Raw genomic sequence first — 17,865 nt, 5'->3', positions numbered from 1 at the left:
AAAAGTGACTGCTGACATAATTATCTTTTGATAGCTTCCTTGGCTTCACGCTTGTCAAAATACTCCATCGTACCCAAGCTTGTTGCACTGTTATCACAAAATAATCTTGACACCAGCAACAAATTGGGCGTTATTCTTGCTATTGGGCACTGCACTGATGGATGTGGTAAGTTACACAGATATTCCTGAGCAAAAGTATTTACACAATATTTGACAACTTCTTTCATCCATTAATGAACTCTGCAGCATTTCAACAGCAGATCTTTATCTATAATGGAACTATAGCTTTCCATGTTTGTCACAAGATTTATAAACCCAATATCCAAATTATCTAGAATTACAAAAGCAGAGAGTTTGCTTGTTTATAAAGAGTAAATGCCTCATGCAAAGCATTTTTGTTAAATTTATCTCATCTCTCATGTAAAACTTATTTTGTTGTGAGTAATGTTCCTGGGGCAGTAGAAAGCCTCTGAAATCTCACCTAAGTGTCCATTCTTCAAAGGTGAGCAAGGACAAGCCAAGCCAGCATGTTGTTTGTCCAAAGGAGGAATGCTGATTGGTTCTATTGTCTTGGATTTCCTCATACAGTATTCACAGGCTTACTCTTTAGGTATAATTACAAAACAGAAATTAAGATTGACAACCCTTGCAGATCTTTGTCTGTGGAACATTAAGTTTAAATCAAACACAAAAACAATTTTTTTTATATCTCAACATCTAAAGCAGAGAACTTTGTCTACATGTCAGTGTACGGGGTCTCTTTTTTTTGTATGTTAAATTTAAAATGGTTTCTTTGTTATGTTAATCTTTTAAATTGCTGCGCTGCGTATGTGGATTAAAATGGCTTCTATGTTATGTTAAATGCTGAGAAAGTCTCTAGCTAGACATTTGCTTGGGTTAATACAGACAGCAGGGTGCTATTAGCCAATGGGTATTCATGTTATTGTTTTTTCGGGTGATAATGCTGTCTCATATAACTGGGAACAGGGTTTTTGGCGGGAGTTTGGAGGGGAGTCGGAGGGGGGACAGGGTTTTTTGGGGGGGAGTCGGAGGAGAGACGGGGAGGACGTCGGACGTGCGGGAAGGCTCCGGTCAATCACTCCGGGTGGTCCCGAGCCGTGAGTCGACAGGATTCGGGTGGTCGTCAGGAATTTCTGAGCTCCAACGGTGGTGCACGAAGAACTTGGACTTTGATAAGTCTGGTGCCTTTTTTTTTCCCATTACTTCCTTTTCTGTATCAAACTTATATTAATTTCATAGACTTAGTAATATCTATAAAGTGTACTTGGTAAAACGTACTGGGTGTGCTGGCTGACGATTGATGTGTGGGATTGATTCGGGTGGCAGGGGTGCAGCAACCGACCCAGCGGGAAGCGTTCAGGCCAGCGCCGGGCGGGATTTCCCCTAGACATATACAAGCCAATATAGCTGAGCGTTACATCAGTATTCACACATGGCATCCTGTTCTCTGAATAAGATGGTATTCTGTCACCAAGTATGATTACCTATGATCATTAAATATGAAGTAACAAATTTCATGTGAAATTTAGATTATTTAATATTTTATTTAATAGGACACATGCTGTCAATAATATTAATTTGTCCAAGAATACTACCACAGTCTTTACTCCCTGTTACTGTGAGGGGGAGATCCGAAATGATAGGAGAAGACAAGAGGGGGAGGGATGGAGCCAAGAGCTGGACAGTTGATTGGCAAAAGGGACATGAGAGGATCATGGGACAGGGGGCCTAGGGAGAAAGAAAGGGGGGAGGGGGGAAAATCCAGAGGATGGGCAAGAGGTATAGTGAGAGGGACAGAGGGAGAAAAAGGAGAGAGAGAAAAAGAATGTGTGTATATAAATAAGTAACGGATGGGGTACAAGGCGGAGATGGAGCATTAGCGGAAGTTAGAGAAGTCAATGTTCATGCCATCAGGTTGGAGGCTACCCAAACGGAATATAAGGTGTTGTTCCTCCAACCTGAGTGTGGCTTCATCTTTACAGTAGAGGAGGCCATGGACAGACATATCAGAATGGGAATGGGACATGGAATTAAAATGTGTGGCCACTAATTTTGCCCATTCCCTCAATCCGTCAAAGTCCTTTTCCAGACTCCTTCTTCATCAACACTACTTCCCCCTCCACTGATCTATGTAGCATCTGAAAACATAGCCACAAAGCCTTCAATTCCGTCATCCAAATCATTCACATATAACGTGAAAAGAAGCGGTCCAAATACTGACCCCTGCAAAACACCACTTGTCACCAGCAGCCAGACAGAAAAGGCCCCACTCTTTTAATTCTGACTCTTTGCCTCCTGCTAGTCAGCCAATCTTCTATCCATGATAGTATTTTTCCTGTTATACCATGGGCTGTTACCTTGTTATGTATCCTATGTGCAGCATCTTGTCAAAGGCCTTCTGAAAATCCAAGTAAACAACATCCACTGACTCTCCTTTCTTTATTTTGCTTGTTATTTCCTCAAAGACTTCCAACAGATTTGTCAGGCAAGATTTCCCCTTAAGGAAACCATGCTGATTTTAGCCTATTTTATCATATGCCTCCAAGTACCCCGAAAAGTCATCCTTAACCATGGACTCCAACGTCTTTCCAATAACTGAAATCAGGCTAACTGGCCTATAATTTCCTTTTTTCTTTCTACCTTCCTTATTATAGAGTGGAATGACATTTGCAACTTTTCAGTCCTCCATAACCATTCCAGAATCTAGTGATTCTTGAAAGATCATTACTAATACCTCTACAATCTCTTAAGCTACCTCTTTGAGAACCCTGGGGTGTAATCCATCTGGTCCAGGTGATTTATCTAATTTCAGACATTTCAGCTTCCTGAGCACCTTCTTAGTAATAACAACACTCAACTCTCTCTCTACACCCATGACTGTGTGGTTAGGCATAGGTCAAATGCCATCTATAAATTTGCAGATAATACAACCACTGTTAGCAGAATCTCAGATGGTGATGAGCGGGCTTTCAGGAGCAAGATATATCAGCTAGTTAAGTGGTGGTGTAGCAACAACCTTGTACCCAACGTTAGACCAAAGAGCTGGTTGTGGACTTCAGAAAGGGTAAGATGAGGGAACACAAACCAATCCTCATAGAGGAATCAGAAGTGGTGAGATTAAGCAATTTCAAGTTCCTGGGTGTCAATATCACTGAGAACCTAACCTGGTTCCCAATATATTGGTGCAGCTATAAAAAAGGCAAGACAGCAACTATATTTCATTAAGAGTTTGAGGAGATTTGGTTTTTCACCTAAAACACTGAAAAACTTCTATAGAAGTACCATGGAGAGCATTCTGATTGGCTGTATCACCATCTGGTATGGGGAGGGTGGTGCTCCAGCACAGGATCAAAGTAACCTGTAGAAAGTTGTAAAATCAGTCAGCTCCATCATGACTACCAGCCTCCATAGTATCCAAGACATGTTCAAGGAGCAGTGCCTCAAAAAGTCCATCATTAAGTCTCCCACCACCCAATACGTGCCCTCTATTTAATTGTTTAATATAAATATAGATACTTACTGTAATTCAGTTGTTTCTTCTACCTTTATCATGTATTTTACTGCTGCCACAAACTTGACAAATTTCACAACATACTGTATTTATAGGCATCTGTTAGTCTTGTGAGACCATGGATTTGCACCTTGGAAGGTTTCCAGGGCGCAGGCCTGGGCAAGGGTGTATGGAAGACCGGCAGTTGCCCATGCTGCAAGTCTCCCCTCTCCACCCCACAATGTTGTCCAAGGGAAGGGCACTAGGGCCGACACGGCTTGGCACCGGTGTCGGCACAGAGCAATGTGTGGTTAAGTGCCTTGCTCAAGGACACAACACGCTGCCTCAGCTGAGGCTCGAACTAGCGACCTTCAGATCACTAGACCGACGCCTTAATCACTTGGCCGCGTGCCAACACATACTGTATACCGGTGATATTAATTCTGATTCTATCCTGTGACACTCGAATTTCTGGCATACTGCTAGTGAGTTCCAAAGGGAAGTATGACACAAAATACCTGCCATTTCTTTGTCCCTCATTACTATCTCCCCAGCATCATTTTCCAGCGGTCCAGTATTGACTATCGCTTATCCTTTCTTCTTTATATATTTGAAAAAATTTTTGGTATCTTTTGTATTATTGGCTAACTTACCTTTATATTTCATCTTTTATCTTATGTATTTTTGTTGCCTTCTGTTGGTATTTAAAAGCTTCCCAATTCTCTAACTTCCCATTACTTTTTCTTATATTATAAGACCATAAGATACTGGAGCAGAATTCGGCTATTTGTCCCATCGAATCTGTTCCATCATTCAATCATGGCTGATCCTTCTTTTCCTCTCAGCCCTTCTTCCCGTAACCTTTGATGCCATGTCCAGTCAAGAACATATCAAGCTCCAACTTAAATACACCCAATGACTTGGCCTCCACAGCCGCCTGAGGCAACAGATTCCACAAGTTCACCGCCCTTTGGCTAAAAAAATTTCTCTGCATCTTTGTTTTAAATGAACGCCCCTCTACCCTAGGGCTGTGCCCTATTGTCTTAGGCTCCCCCACCATAGGAAACATCCTTTCCATATCTACTCTGTCTAGGCCTTTCAATATTCGAAAGGTTTTAATGAGATCTCCCCCATCCTTCTAAATTCCAGCAAGTACAGACCCAGAACCATCAAACATTTCTTGTATGATAAGCCTTCCATTCCCAGAATCATCCTTGTGAACCTCCTCTGAACCCTCTCCAATGCCAGCACATCTTTTCCTAGATGAGCTCAAAACTATTCAACATTACTCAAGGTGAGGTCTCACCAGTGCCTTATAGAACCTCAGCATCACATCCCTTCCCTTGTATTTGAGACCTATTGAAATGTATGCATTTGCCTTCCTCACCACTGCCTCAACCTGCAAGTTAAACTTTAGGGTGTTCTGCACAAGTCCCTTTGCATCTCAGACTTTTGAATTTTCTTTCCTTTTAGAAAATACATTTATTTCTACGACTAATTCATTTTCCAACATTGCATTTCATTTGCCACTCTCTCGTCCATTCTCCCAATCTGTTCAAGTCCTTCTGCAGCCTTCCTGTTTCCTCAACATTACCTGCCCCTTCAGCAATCTTTGTATCATCTGCAAACTTGGCAACCAAGCCATCTATTCTGTCATCTAAATCAGTGATATACAACATAAAAAGAAGTGTTCCCAACAGTTACCCCTGCAGAACACCACTAGTCACTGGCCGCCAACCAGAAAAGGATCCTTTTATTCCCACTTGCTACCAATCAGCCAATGATCTTAACCATGCCAGTAACTTTCCTGTACTACCATGGGTTCTTAAATTGGTAAGCATCCTCATGTGTGGCGCTTTGTCAAAGGCCTTCTGAAAGTCCAAATATACAACATCCACTGCATCCGCTTTAACTATCCGACTTGTAATTTTCTCAAAGAATTCCAACAGGTTCATCAGTCAAGATTTTCCGTGAAGGAAACCATGATGACTTTGTCCTGTGTCACCAAGTGCTCCATAACTTCACCGTTAACAATTGACTCCAACATCTTCCCAAACACTGAGGTCAGACTAACTGGTCTATCATTTCCTTTCTGCTGCCTTTCTCCTTTCTTAAAGAGTGAAGTGACATTTGCAATTCTCCACTCCTCTGGCACCATGCCAGAATCGAATGATTTTTGAAAGATCATTACTGATGCCTCCACAATCTCTACTGCTACCCCTTTCAGAACCCTAGGGTGCAGTTTATCTGGTCCGAATGACTTATGTACCCTTAGGTCTTTCAGTTTTCTGAGCAGCTTCTCCCATAGTATAATATCTGCATTCACTTCTCTTCCCTCACACCCTTCAACATCTGACACACTGCTAGTGTCTTCCATAGTGAAAACTGATACAAAGTACTCATTTAGTTCATCTGCCATCTCCTTGGCCACCATTATTATTTCTCTGGTCTCATTTTCTAACAGTCTCATATCTAATCTCATCTTTCTTTTATTTTTTACATACTTGAGAAAACTTTGACTATCCACTTTGATATTGGTTGCTAGCTTGCTTTAATATTTCATCTTTTCCCTTCTAATGATTCTCCTAGTTGCTTTCTGTAGGTTTTGAAAACTACTTTCTATTCCACTATTTTCCCATTAATGTTTGCTTTGTTGTATGCCTTCTTTTTTGCTTTTACATTAGCTTTGACTCCCTTGTCAGCCATGGTTATACTATTTTGCCATTTTGAGTATTTCTTTGCTTTTGGAATACATCTATCCTGCACTTTCGTCACTTTTCCGAGAACCTCATACCATTGCTACTCTGCTGTCATTCCTAACAGCATCTCCTTCTAATTTACCTTGGCTAACTTCTCTCTCATTCCACTGTAATTTCATTTACTTCACTGAAAAACTGCTCTGTCACACTTTACTTTCTCGCTATCAAGTTTCAAGTCAAACTCAGTAATATTTTGATCACTGTCTCCTAAGGGTTCTTTTTACCTTAAGCTCTCTAATCACCTCCGGTTCATTGCAAAAAACCCAATCCAGTATAGCTGATCCCCTAGTAGGCTCAACAACAAACTGCTGTAAAAAGCCATCTCATAGGCATTCAACTAACTCACTCTCTTGAGATCCATTACCAACCTGATTTTCCCAATCAATCATGTTGAAATCTCTCATGACTATCATAATATTGCTCTTTTGACATGCCTTTTCTATTTCCTGTTGTATCTGTGGTTCACATCCCAGCTACTGTCGGGAGGCCTGTATATAACTGCCCTCAGGTTCCCTTTACCCTTTCAGTTTCTTAATTCAACCCACAAAGATTCAACATCTTCTGATCCTATGACACAACTTTCTAAATGATTTGATTTCATTCTTTACCATCAGAGCCATGCCACTCCCTCTGCCTACCTTCCTATCTCTCCAGTACAGCATGTAACCTTGGACATTTAGCTCCCTTCCTTCCATCCTTTAGCCACAATTCAGTGATGGCCACAACATCATACCTGACAATCTGTAATAGTTCAACAAGATCATCCACCTTATTTCTTATGCTCCGTGCATTGAGAGATAACACTTTGAGTACTGTATTTGCTACCCTTTTTGATTCTGCATTCCTAATGTACTGATTCTCACCCTGCTGGCTACAATTTTGTCCTATCATCTGCCTGCCTTTCCTGACAGTCTGACTGCTTTTTTAACTATCTGTCCTATCCTGAGTCCCTTCACTCCGGTTCCCACCCCTCTGCCAAATTAGTTTAAACCGTCCCCAACAGCTCTAACAAACCTGCCCGCGGGAATATCCTGCTCAGTACCAGGTGGAACAGGTCATTCCTCCCCCAGAACAGATCCCAGTGATCCAAGAACCCAAAGCCCTTCCCCATGCACCAACTTCTTAGCCACGCATTAATCTGCAAAATCATCCTGTTTTTACCCTCGCTGGTGTGTGGCACAGGCAGCAATCCAAAAATTACTACCTGGAGGTCCTGCTTCTCAGCTTTCTGCCCAGCTCTCCAAATTCTCTTTTCAGAGCTTTTTTGCTTTTCCTTCCTTTGTCATTGGTACCAAAATGTACCAATACATCTAACTGCTCTCCCTTCCCCTCCAAAATGCTGTGGATGCCATCCAAGACGTCCCTGACCCTGGCACTGTGAGGCAACATACTATTTAGGCATCTTGTTCACATCCACAGAATCTCTTGTCTGTTCCCCTGACTATTGAGTCCCCTATCACTACCACTTCCTTCTTCTCCTTCTTTCCTTCTGCACCACAGACCTATGCTCAGTGCTAGTAATCTGGTCTCCGTGGCATTCTCTTGGCAGGTCATCACCCAAAACAGTATCCAAAAGAGTATACTTATTATTGAGGGGAATGGCCACTGGGGTGCTCTGCACTAACTGCATTCACATTTCCATTTCTCTTGACAGTCACCCAGCTACCTGCCTTCTGTAATTCCTGTGACTACTTCCCTGTAACTGATTGATTATATCCTCACTCTCACATACAAACTGAAAGTCATCCAGCTGCTGCTCCAGATCCTTAACACTGTTTTCAAGGAGCTGCAGCTGGATGCACCATGCATATGTAGTTCCCTGGGAAGCTCTGGGTCTCTCAAGTCTCCAACATCTGGCATGAAGAACACACAACAACTAGGTACACACTAGGTACAGTAAGAGAGATAAAAAGGGAACCTTAACAGAAATTTACCCAGAGCCAATTCTTCTTCTGAGCCAAAGCCTGACATTCCTACTTTCACCACTGGCCTACTCCCAACAATGGCTGCCCTGCTTGTTACTTCTGTACTTCTAAATAATCATTGCTGATCTGCAGGAAACCTCGTTGCTGTGGCCTGCTCCTGCACTCTCTTTTGCTTTTATGGTGTCTTTGACTTCCCTTGCCTGTCACAGTTGCCTCTTCCTCCCTTTAGAATACTTCTTCATCTTTGGGATACATCTATCTTGCATCTTCCAAATTGCCCCCAGAAACACCAGCCATTGCTGTTCTGCTATCATCTCTGCTAGTGTCCCCTTACAATGAACTTCAGCCAGCTCCTCTCTCAGTCCTCTGTATTTGCCTTTAATTTCCCTTAAATTGTAATACTGTACTGATAAGTCTGACTTTTGCTTCTCCCTCTCAAACTGCAGTGTGAATTATATCTTATTATAATCACTGCTTGCTTAAGAGTTCCTTTACGTTAAGGTTCCTAATCAAATTTTGATCAATTCCCACTGCTGCCTAGAAGGAGCTTGTACGTTCTCCCCATGACTGCATAGGTTTCGTCAGGGTGTTCTGGTTTCCTCCCACAGTCCAAAGACATACTGGTTGATAGATTAACTGGTCATTGTAAGTGGCCCATGCTTAGGCTAGGATTAAGTTGGGAGGAAGTTGAGAGATTGCTGGGAGGCACCACTTGAATGGCCTATTCCACTCTGTATCTCAATAAATAGTAAATAAATTGCACAACACCTAATCCAGTATTTCCTTTCTTCTAGTGGACTCAACCACAAGCTGTCCTTAAAAGCAGTCTTGTGTGCATTCTACAAATTTCCTCTCTTGGGATCCAGCACCAACCTGACTTTCCCAATCTACAGTACCTGCACATTGAAATCCCTTGTGACTATTGTAACATTGCCCTTTATACATGCCTTTACCATCTCCCGTTGTAATTTGTATCGCACGTCCTGGCTACTATTTGAAGGTCTGTATATAATTCCCATCAGGGTCTTTTGACACTTGCAGTTTTTTAACTCTACCCACAAGGCTACTAAGTCTTCTGATCCTATGTCATCTCTTTCTAAAGATTTGATTTAATTTTTCAACCAACAGAGCCATCCCACCTCTTCTCCCTACCTGCCTGTCCTTACAATACAATGTGTATCCTTGGATGTTAATTATTTAGTAATACCGCGTGGAATAGGCCCTTGGAGTCATGCTGCACCAGCAATCCCGACACACCCGATTAAACCTAACCTAATTACAGGACAATTTACAATGACCAATTGACCTAACTGGTTTGTCTTCGGACTGTTGGAGGAAACCAGAGGACCCAGGGAAAACTCATGCACTCCATCAGGAGGACTACCGAATGGCACCTGAATTAAACTCCGAACTCCAAAACCCCCGTGAGCAATACCACCATGTGCTAACCATGATGCTATTATGGAGCACCCCAATTATGATCTTCTTTCAGCCGTGACTCAGTGATGCAAACAGTGTTGTACCTGTCGATCTCTAATTATGCTACAATATCATCTACCTTATTCTGTATACTGTATGCATTCAAACATAGCACCTTCAGCCCTGTATTCAACACTCTTTTCAATTTTGCCCCCATTTAACACTTCAATTCATCCTACTGAATGCAATTTTGCCCTATCATTTGCTTGTCTATCCTCACAGTCCCACTGCAAACTACATCTATGTGTATACCAACTGCCCCATCCTCAGCCCCATCATTCCAATTCTCATCCTCCTGCCAGATTAGTTTAAGCCCTCTCCAAGAGCTCTAGCCTGCAAAGATATTGGTCTCCCTTGGGCTCAGGCTTAATACTGCCTTTTTGTACACGTCATACCTTCCCCAGAAGAGACCCCAATGATCCAGAAATCTGAAACCCTGCCCTCTGCACCAATTCCTCAACCACGCATTCATCTGCCAAATCATCCTATTCTTACCCTCACCGGTGTGTGGTACAAGCCACAATCCACAGATTACTATGCTGAAGGTCCTGCTTTTCAGCTTTCTACCAAACTTCCTGTATTCTCTCTTCAGGACCTCCTCCCATTTCCTACCTGTCATTGGTACCAATATATACCATGATTTCTGGCAGCCCACACTCTCCCTGTAGAATGCTGTGGACCCAATCCGAGACATCCCTGACCCTGGCACATGGAAGACAACATGCCGTCTATGTGTCTCTTTCATGCTCATAGAGACCTGCTCACTTCTCCCTGGTAGATTCCCCCTGCCCCCCCCAAACAGTATCCAAAGTGGTATACATATTACTGAGTTAAACGGCCACAGGGGTATTCTGCACTGGCTGCCTATTCTCTTTCCCTCTCCCAGCAATTACCCAGCTACCTGTCTCCTGCAACTCTGAGGTTACCACCTCCCTATTTATCACCTCATTCTCCCATATGAGCTGAAGGTCATCAAGCTGAAGCTCTGTGCATTTTATGCAGAGGCTGGAGGGCTCCCAAAGTTCCCACATCACACACAAGGAGCATACCACAAAATCTGGACCTATTTTGAGCACACTAACCATTTGTTAACAGAAAAAAACTTACTTACAGCCTGCCTCTGTGCTTGTCCAACCTGTTCTTGCTTAAGCGTCCTGAGCTAATGCCAGACCAGTCTAACACTACCCAATGGCCGTTCTGCTTACTCCTCCTTTCTTTTTATTGGTTCAAATAAGACTCACTCGCTACTTCAAACAACGTCCTGCTCTCAACTGAACTTGCAGTTTTGAAACAAGATATCACTCTCTCACTCTTCACACAATGAGTCACTCCGCCGAGACTTGTAATTTTCAAACAGTTCTCGCCCTACAAGATTTCGCTCTCACTTGCTACTTCAAGCAAGGAGTTAAAGCTAATATTCTTCTGCTCAAGTGACATGACCTTTTGACATGACTAATGTGTACTAAACTAAATATTTAGAGTAGTCCGATGAATGATTAATCAAATTGAATTATATAAGGGGAAAAGAAACATGCCAATCACAGTAGCAAATTGTAAAGAAGTTTGGCATCAACAGTTAAATATTATGGTCTAGAAAGTTTTCTCTATATACAGTTCTTCATAGGCATTTTATAAATTAGTTGTATTATATCCAATATTGGAAAAAAATGTTTTCAACCGAAACAAAGGTTAAGCAATTTGAACAAAATGTCCATAAAAATACAGATAAGATAGCCACAAGAAGTACTGCAGATGCTGGAAATCTAGAGCAATACTCACAATGTGCTGGAGGAACTCAGCAGGAAGAGCAGCATCTATGGATAGGAATAAACAGTTGACATTTCGAGTCAAGGCCCTTCATCAGGACTGGTATAAGAAGTCGTCAGAACTGAAGAAAAAGTAGGAAAAGGTTGAAGTAGAATTATTGCAAAAATGAGTGAGAAGGAAAAACAATGCATAATGAAAGCAAGCGGGTGTAAGAAATAAATGATAAGGGACAGCACTTCTCTGAGGCTGGCTTCAACAGTTGATTAAATAATTGAAATAAAAGTTGTAATTGTTTCAGTTTAAAATCATTGCAAGACAGTTTTTTTTGTGCCTATAAATCTCTTTCCAAGTTTAATGACATACAATGGAGAGATTTGTGCCATGTGTATCTGATTATTTTTGGACAACTAAATCTGAAGTTTAACAGTGTCTAACTTAGGAATAGTTTCATGGTATATTTTTCAAAATTATATATTTTTCAGAGGTGCATCAGTATCAATTACTGAAGAGCAATGGGCTTCCACTAATGATCCAAATAGTGGCTGAATCCCAGGATGACGAGCAGAGAAAAGCAGCCACTTTCGTTCTACAGAGTTGCCAGCTCATAAGTAAGTGAACAGTCAGGTTCCTGTTTCTTCAGTGATGCAGTTTAACATCAGAATGTATACAGTATACAATCTGAAATCCTTACTCTTTGCAGACATCCATGAAACAGAAGAAAAACTTCGAAGAATAAATAACAGAAAAACATTACAACTACAAAGCCCCTCCTTCCCCTCCCCTGACTGGCTCCAGCAAAAACATTAGCCCCCACCACCCCCATACAAAGCCCCCAGAGGCCATGATCTAGAGTCCATAAAAAAATTCTGTCCGTCCAACACTTCGACATCTCAGACAGGTTCTCTCTCTCTCTCGAGAGAGAGAGAGAGAGATTTTTCCTGCAACAACAAGAGGGGAGACCAACAGCTTGCTGTTTCAATGTTAAAATCTCCCATGTCACTTGACCAGGCCCCCTGACCGAAAGACCAACAGATTCTCACTCACCATCAAGAGAGAGACAGAAATCACTCCAGCTGCGCACACTGCCCACTGTCTCAATATTTCAAACACCCGCAACACTTCGGCCAGTGACATCAGTGAGGAACCCACAGGACTGCGCCCCAAAGCAACATGTCTTCCAGGCTGCACCTGGAGATGCCGAAACGCCAGGCCACTAGAATCTCTGCTTATTGTTAAGATGCTCAACAGCTTCCAAAAATATTTACGCAGGTACACAAAACAACATACACATAATGTGGGTTTGTGCATAGAGCTCAATTTCCTCCATAGGAAAGCATCCATTTAGTTAAATGAGTTTGGTCAGAGCTTAGCAAGATCCAAGATATCATAAGCTTGAAATTCCTTCACAAAGCTCCAAAATAACTGAATGTTGTTGTGTTGGAAATGACATTAGTGTTAAATGGGGCCATTTTGCATAGTAGTTTCTGTGTGTATCACCACATTTGTAATGTATCTCCACACTTTTTTGGTAATATTTTCCACTTGCAAGTGCTTTTGTCTTGTGTGAAACTTTAGAAATTAAGATCAACCTCTTAAGTTATTCAGAAACAACATTTTTAATTACTCTGGTTTGAAGCATATCAGTTATTGTTCACTTGCAAGACTTTTTAAAAGGCCAGTTGCATAAACCTTGAATTCATGTGCAGGCTGTTGCACACTTTTCTTCAGGCTCACAAGTTACTCTGGACACTGTTCACATGAGATTATGCCTTCCTTGCACCTCCTAACTGTTCAGACTGATTCACAAACAGGATTTATCTAAATGTATCACTTTTCGGGATGACATGGGGATGCAACAGAGACCTGAAAAGCGTTCAGGCACCCTTTGTAGAAAGATCAAAAGAATTCATTTTTGAAGAAATTACCCAACCAGGATTTACAGGGAGCCAGATCTTATCTAGACTTCAGAAATGCAATGTCTGCACAGATTAAATTTCCACAAGCTAGTTATTGTTGAAATATGTAGATAGCAATAGTAACTCCAGGGCCAATATCCCTGAAGAGAACAACTGTTGCTGCTGTGAGGATGTGTTAGATTCACATATATCCCAAAGCATCCTCCCCTTACACACTCAAACAACTTACACACTTATAGAGTCATGTACAGCAGTGGGGCACGATGGTTGCATAGCAGTTAACACAACTCTACTACACCTCAGGGCATTCTAGAGTTCAGCATTCAATTCCAGCTTCGTCTGTAAGGAGCTTGTACATTCTCCCTGTGTTTCCTCAGAGAGCTCCAGCTTCCTCCCACAGTCCCAAAACATGCCGGTTAAAAGGCCAGTTGGTCATTGTCAGTTGTCCTGTGATGAGGCTAGGGTTAAATAAGTGGGTTGCTGAGTGGTGCAGCTCATTAGGCCGGAAGGGCCTGTTATGTACTGTATCCTTAAATAAAATAAATTTTCCGTGCAGTCTTCAGTAGTGTGATACAAATAATTCCTGTCCATCTTGCACTGCAGCCAGGCTATAAGTATTAATAATTTCAAAAAAGTTGCTAAGCTTCGAATGGAAGCAAAGTTCTCATCCATTAATAGCAGACTGAGTGCCAATTTCATTTTACAGTGTGTGAGACAGTGAGCAGAGGCATATTTAGAATAGAGACATCCATTACTTAATTTTGTTATACAAATAGAAGGAGTAAGTCACTGGGCTCTTCAAGATGGCTTCAGTATAAGATCATGGCTGATAAGATTTTAACATTCAGTGTAATGAATATTTGATGGTCAGATGGGCATGGTGGGCTGAAGGGCATTTTTCTTTGTTGAATTACCATAACCAAGTTCCTCTCCAACTCACTCACTATGCAGATATGGACATACACTCAGCAGGCACTTTATCATGTACCTCCTCTACCTTAAACTGGCCACTGAGTGTATATTTACTATCTTCTGCACACCACTGTTGTAATTTGTGGTTATTTGAATTACATTTGCCTTCCTGTCAGCTTGAAATAATCTGGCCATTCTCCTCTGACCTCTCTATTCACAAGACTTTTTCATCCACAGAACTGCTACTCACTGGATGTTTTTTGTTTGTCTCACCATTCTCTATAAACTCTGGAGACTGTTGTATGTGAAAATCCTAGGAGATCAGCTATTTCTAAGACATTCAAACCACTCCATCTGGCACCAACAGTCATTCCATTGCCAAAGTCATTTATATCATATTTCTTCCCCATTCTGATGTTTTGCCTGAACAACAACTGAACCTCTTGACCATGTCTGCATAGTGTTATGCATTGAATTGCTGTCACATGATTAGCTAATAAGATATTTGCATTAACGAGCATGTGTAAAGGTGTACCTAATAAAGTGCCCACTGAGAGTATGTCACCATACCTTAACTAATTGCTAATCCTAGAATTCTTCACTCAGTAGGAGTTCTATCATCATAATATCTGCAGAAATGGAAGGAAAAAGCCTATTGCCACTTATTTGAATATAATAGGTTTGGGCAGTAAATATTAATATTAATTCCATCCCAAATTCAAAATAAGCTGTGAGTGCCTGTGAAACTGTATATTAACTGTTGGATAATGCAGATATTAACTGGAATTGGAAGTTGTATTTGATTTATCAATTTTATGCTCATCCTTGTATTTGCTGTTGACTCTTTTTAAGCTGAGAAACTATCGAACAGTCTGGTGGAGAATTATCAGTCGAAAGAAGGCATAATTACTTCAGATCCAAAGGATATCAGCCTGAGAAATTACTGGAAATTTGCAAAAGAATTTCTGCATAGGATAGAGACGTTAGAAAAGCATCAAGAGGTGGTTAAATATTTAAGCACTATATAATCAGATCTTCTCTTTTTTTAATATGTACCTTGTGTTTATAAGACTATAAGATATAAGAGCAGAAGTAGGCCATGCGGCCCCTAGAGTCTGCTCTGCCATTCAATCATGGGCTGATCCAATTCTTCCAGTCATCCCCACTCCCTTGCCTTCACCCCATACCCTTTGATGCTCTGGATAATCAAGAATCTGTCTGTCTCTGCCTTAAATACACCCAATGACCTGGCCTCCACAGCAGCTCGTGGCAACAAATTCCACAGATTTACAACCCCCTGTCTTAAAGTAATTTCTCAGCATCTCAGTTCTAAAAGCAGGTCCTTCAATCCCAAAGTCGTGCCCCCTTGTCCTAGAATCCCCTACCATGGGAAATAACTGTGCCATATCTAATCTGTTCAGGCCTTTTAACATTTGGAATGTTTCTATGAGACCCTCCCCCCCCATTCTCCTGAACTCCAGGGAATACAGCCCAAGAGCTGCCAGATGTTCCTCATACGGTACCCCTTTCATTCCTGGAATCATTCTCGTGAATCTTCTCTGAGCCCTCTCCAATGTCAGTATATCCTTTCTAAAATAAGGAGCCCAAAATTGCACAAATACTCCAAGTGTGGTCTCATGACTCCCTTATAGAGCCTCAACATCACATTCTATACCTCTAGAAATGAATGCCAACATTGCATTCGCCTTCTTCACAACCGACTCAACCTGGAGGTTAACCTTTAGGGTATCCTGCACAAGGACTCCCAAGTCCCTTTGCATCTCTGCATTTTGAATTCTCTCCCCATCTAAATAATAGTCTGCCAGTTTATTTCTTCCACCAAAGTGCATGACCATAGACTTTCCAATATTGTATTTCATTTGCCACATCTTTGCCCATTTCCCTAAATAATCTAAGCCTCTCTGCAGGTTCTCTGTTTCCTCAACACTACCCGCTTCTCCACCTATCTTTGTATCATCAGCAGATTTAGCCACAGATCCAATAATACCTAGTCCCAATCATTGACATACATCGTAAAAAGCCGCGGTCCCAACACCAACTCCTATGGAACTCCACTGGTAACCAGCAGCCAGCTAGAATAGGATCTCTTTATTTCCACTCTCTGTTTTCCGCTGACCAGCCAATGCTCCACCCATACTAATAACTTACCTGTAATTCCATGGGCTCTTATCTTGCTAAGCAGCCTCATGTGCAGCACCGTGTGAAAGGCCTTCTGAAAATCCAAGTACACCACGTCCACTGCATCTCCTTTGTCTACCCTACTTGTAATTTCCTCAAAGAATTGCAGTCGGTTTGTCAGGCAGGATTTTCTTTTCAGGAAACCATGCTGGCTTTGGCCTATCTTGTCATGTGCCTCTAGGTACTCTGTAATCTCATTCCTAACTATTGATTCATTGATTCCAACAACTTCCCAGCCACTGATGTCAGGCTAACAGATCTATAGTTTCCTTTCTGCTGCCTCCCATCCTTCTTAAATAGTGGAGTAACATTTGCAATTTTCCAATCATCCGGTACAATGCCAGAATCTATCGATTCTTGAAAGATCATCGTTAATGTCTTCGCAATCTCTCCAGCTACTTCCTTCAGAGCCCTAGGGTGCATTCCATCAGATCCAGGTGATTTATCCACTTCCAGACCATTAAGCTTCCTGAGTACCTTCTCAGACGTAATTTTCACTGCACATACTTCACTTCCCTGACACTCTTGAATGTACAGTATACTGCAGACATCTTCCACTGTGAAATCTGATGCAAAATACGCATTCAGTTCCTCTGCCATCTCTGCATCTCTCACTACAGTATCTCCAGCATCATTTTGTATTGGTCCTATATCTGCCTTCGACTCTTACCCCTTATATACTTAAAAAGGCTCTTAGTATCTTCTTTGATATTAGTCGCCAGCTTCCTCTCATAATTCATCTTTTCTTCCGAATGACCTTCTTAGTTTCCTTCTAGAAGTTTTTAAAAGCTCCCCAATCTTCTATCTTCCCACTAGCTCAGGCTTCCTTGTATGCCTTCTCTTTTGCTTTTACTTTGGATCTGACTTCACCTCAGACTTCACTTGTCAGCCACGGTAATGTCCTTGTTCCCTTTTAAAATTTCTTCTTATTTCGAATATATCTATCTTGCACTTCCCTCATTTTTCACAGAAACTCCACCCATTGCTGCTCTGCTGTCCTTGCTGCAAATGTCCCTTTCTAGTCAACTTCAGCCAGTTCCCCTCTCATGCCATTGTAGGTCTTCAGGTTTAATAGAATGTTCTGAATGCTCTCCATAGGAGAAAAAAATACCTTGAGCTCTAAAAGACATTAAAACAAATATCCAAAAAATGTTAAGGAAGAGAGAACTAAAGAGGCACAGGGTGTTAGGGAGGGTGTGCTAAAATAAAGGGCATGGAAAGTGCAATAAAAAAATATAAATGGCAAGGGAGGGTTTGTAGGTTTGAACTAAATAATGAAATTAATGGATCACAGGGTCTTGTTTATTAAAAACATCTGAACGTAAGGAATATTTCCCTTTTGCACTTGAAGATAAAGGATAATAAATCACAATTCCATGTGCTAAAAACACTCCTTA

At 41.5% G+C, this 17,865-nt stretch overlaps 1 protein-coding gene across 1 annotated transcript in view; it reads left to right on the top strand.

Moving 5' to 3' along the window:
* terb1 (telomere repeat binding bouquet formation protein 1) overlaps positions 1-17,865 on the top strand; it is a 279,465-nt gene that overhangs the window by 187,222 nt on the left and 74,378 nt on the right. The window contains exons 10-11 of the mRNA XM_072279076.1: positions 35-166; positions 11,924-12,049. Coding sequence (XP_072135177.1) covers positions 35-166; positions 11,924-12,049 — 258 coding nt within the window. The remainder of the gene's footprint in view (positions 1-34; positions 167-11,923; positions 12,050-17,865) is intronic.

This window comes from Mobula birostris, chromosome 15, assembly GCF_030028105.1.
Source record: "Mobula birostris isolate sMobBir1 chromosome 15, sMobBir1.hap1, whole genome shotgun sequence".
NCBI lineage: Eukaryota > Metazoa > Chordata > Chondrichthyes > Myliobatiformes > Myliobatidae > Mobula > Mobula birostris.
This window is presented reverse-complemented; position numbering and strand designations above follow the sequence as displayed.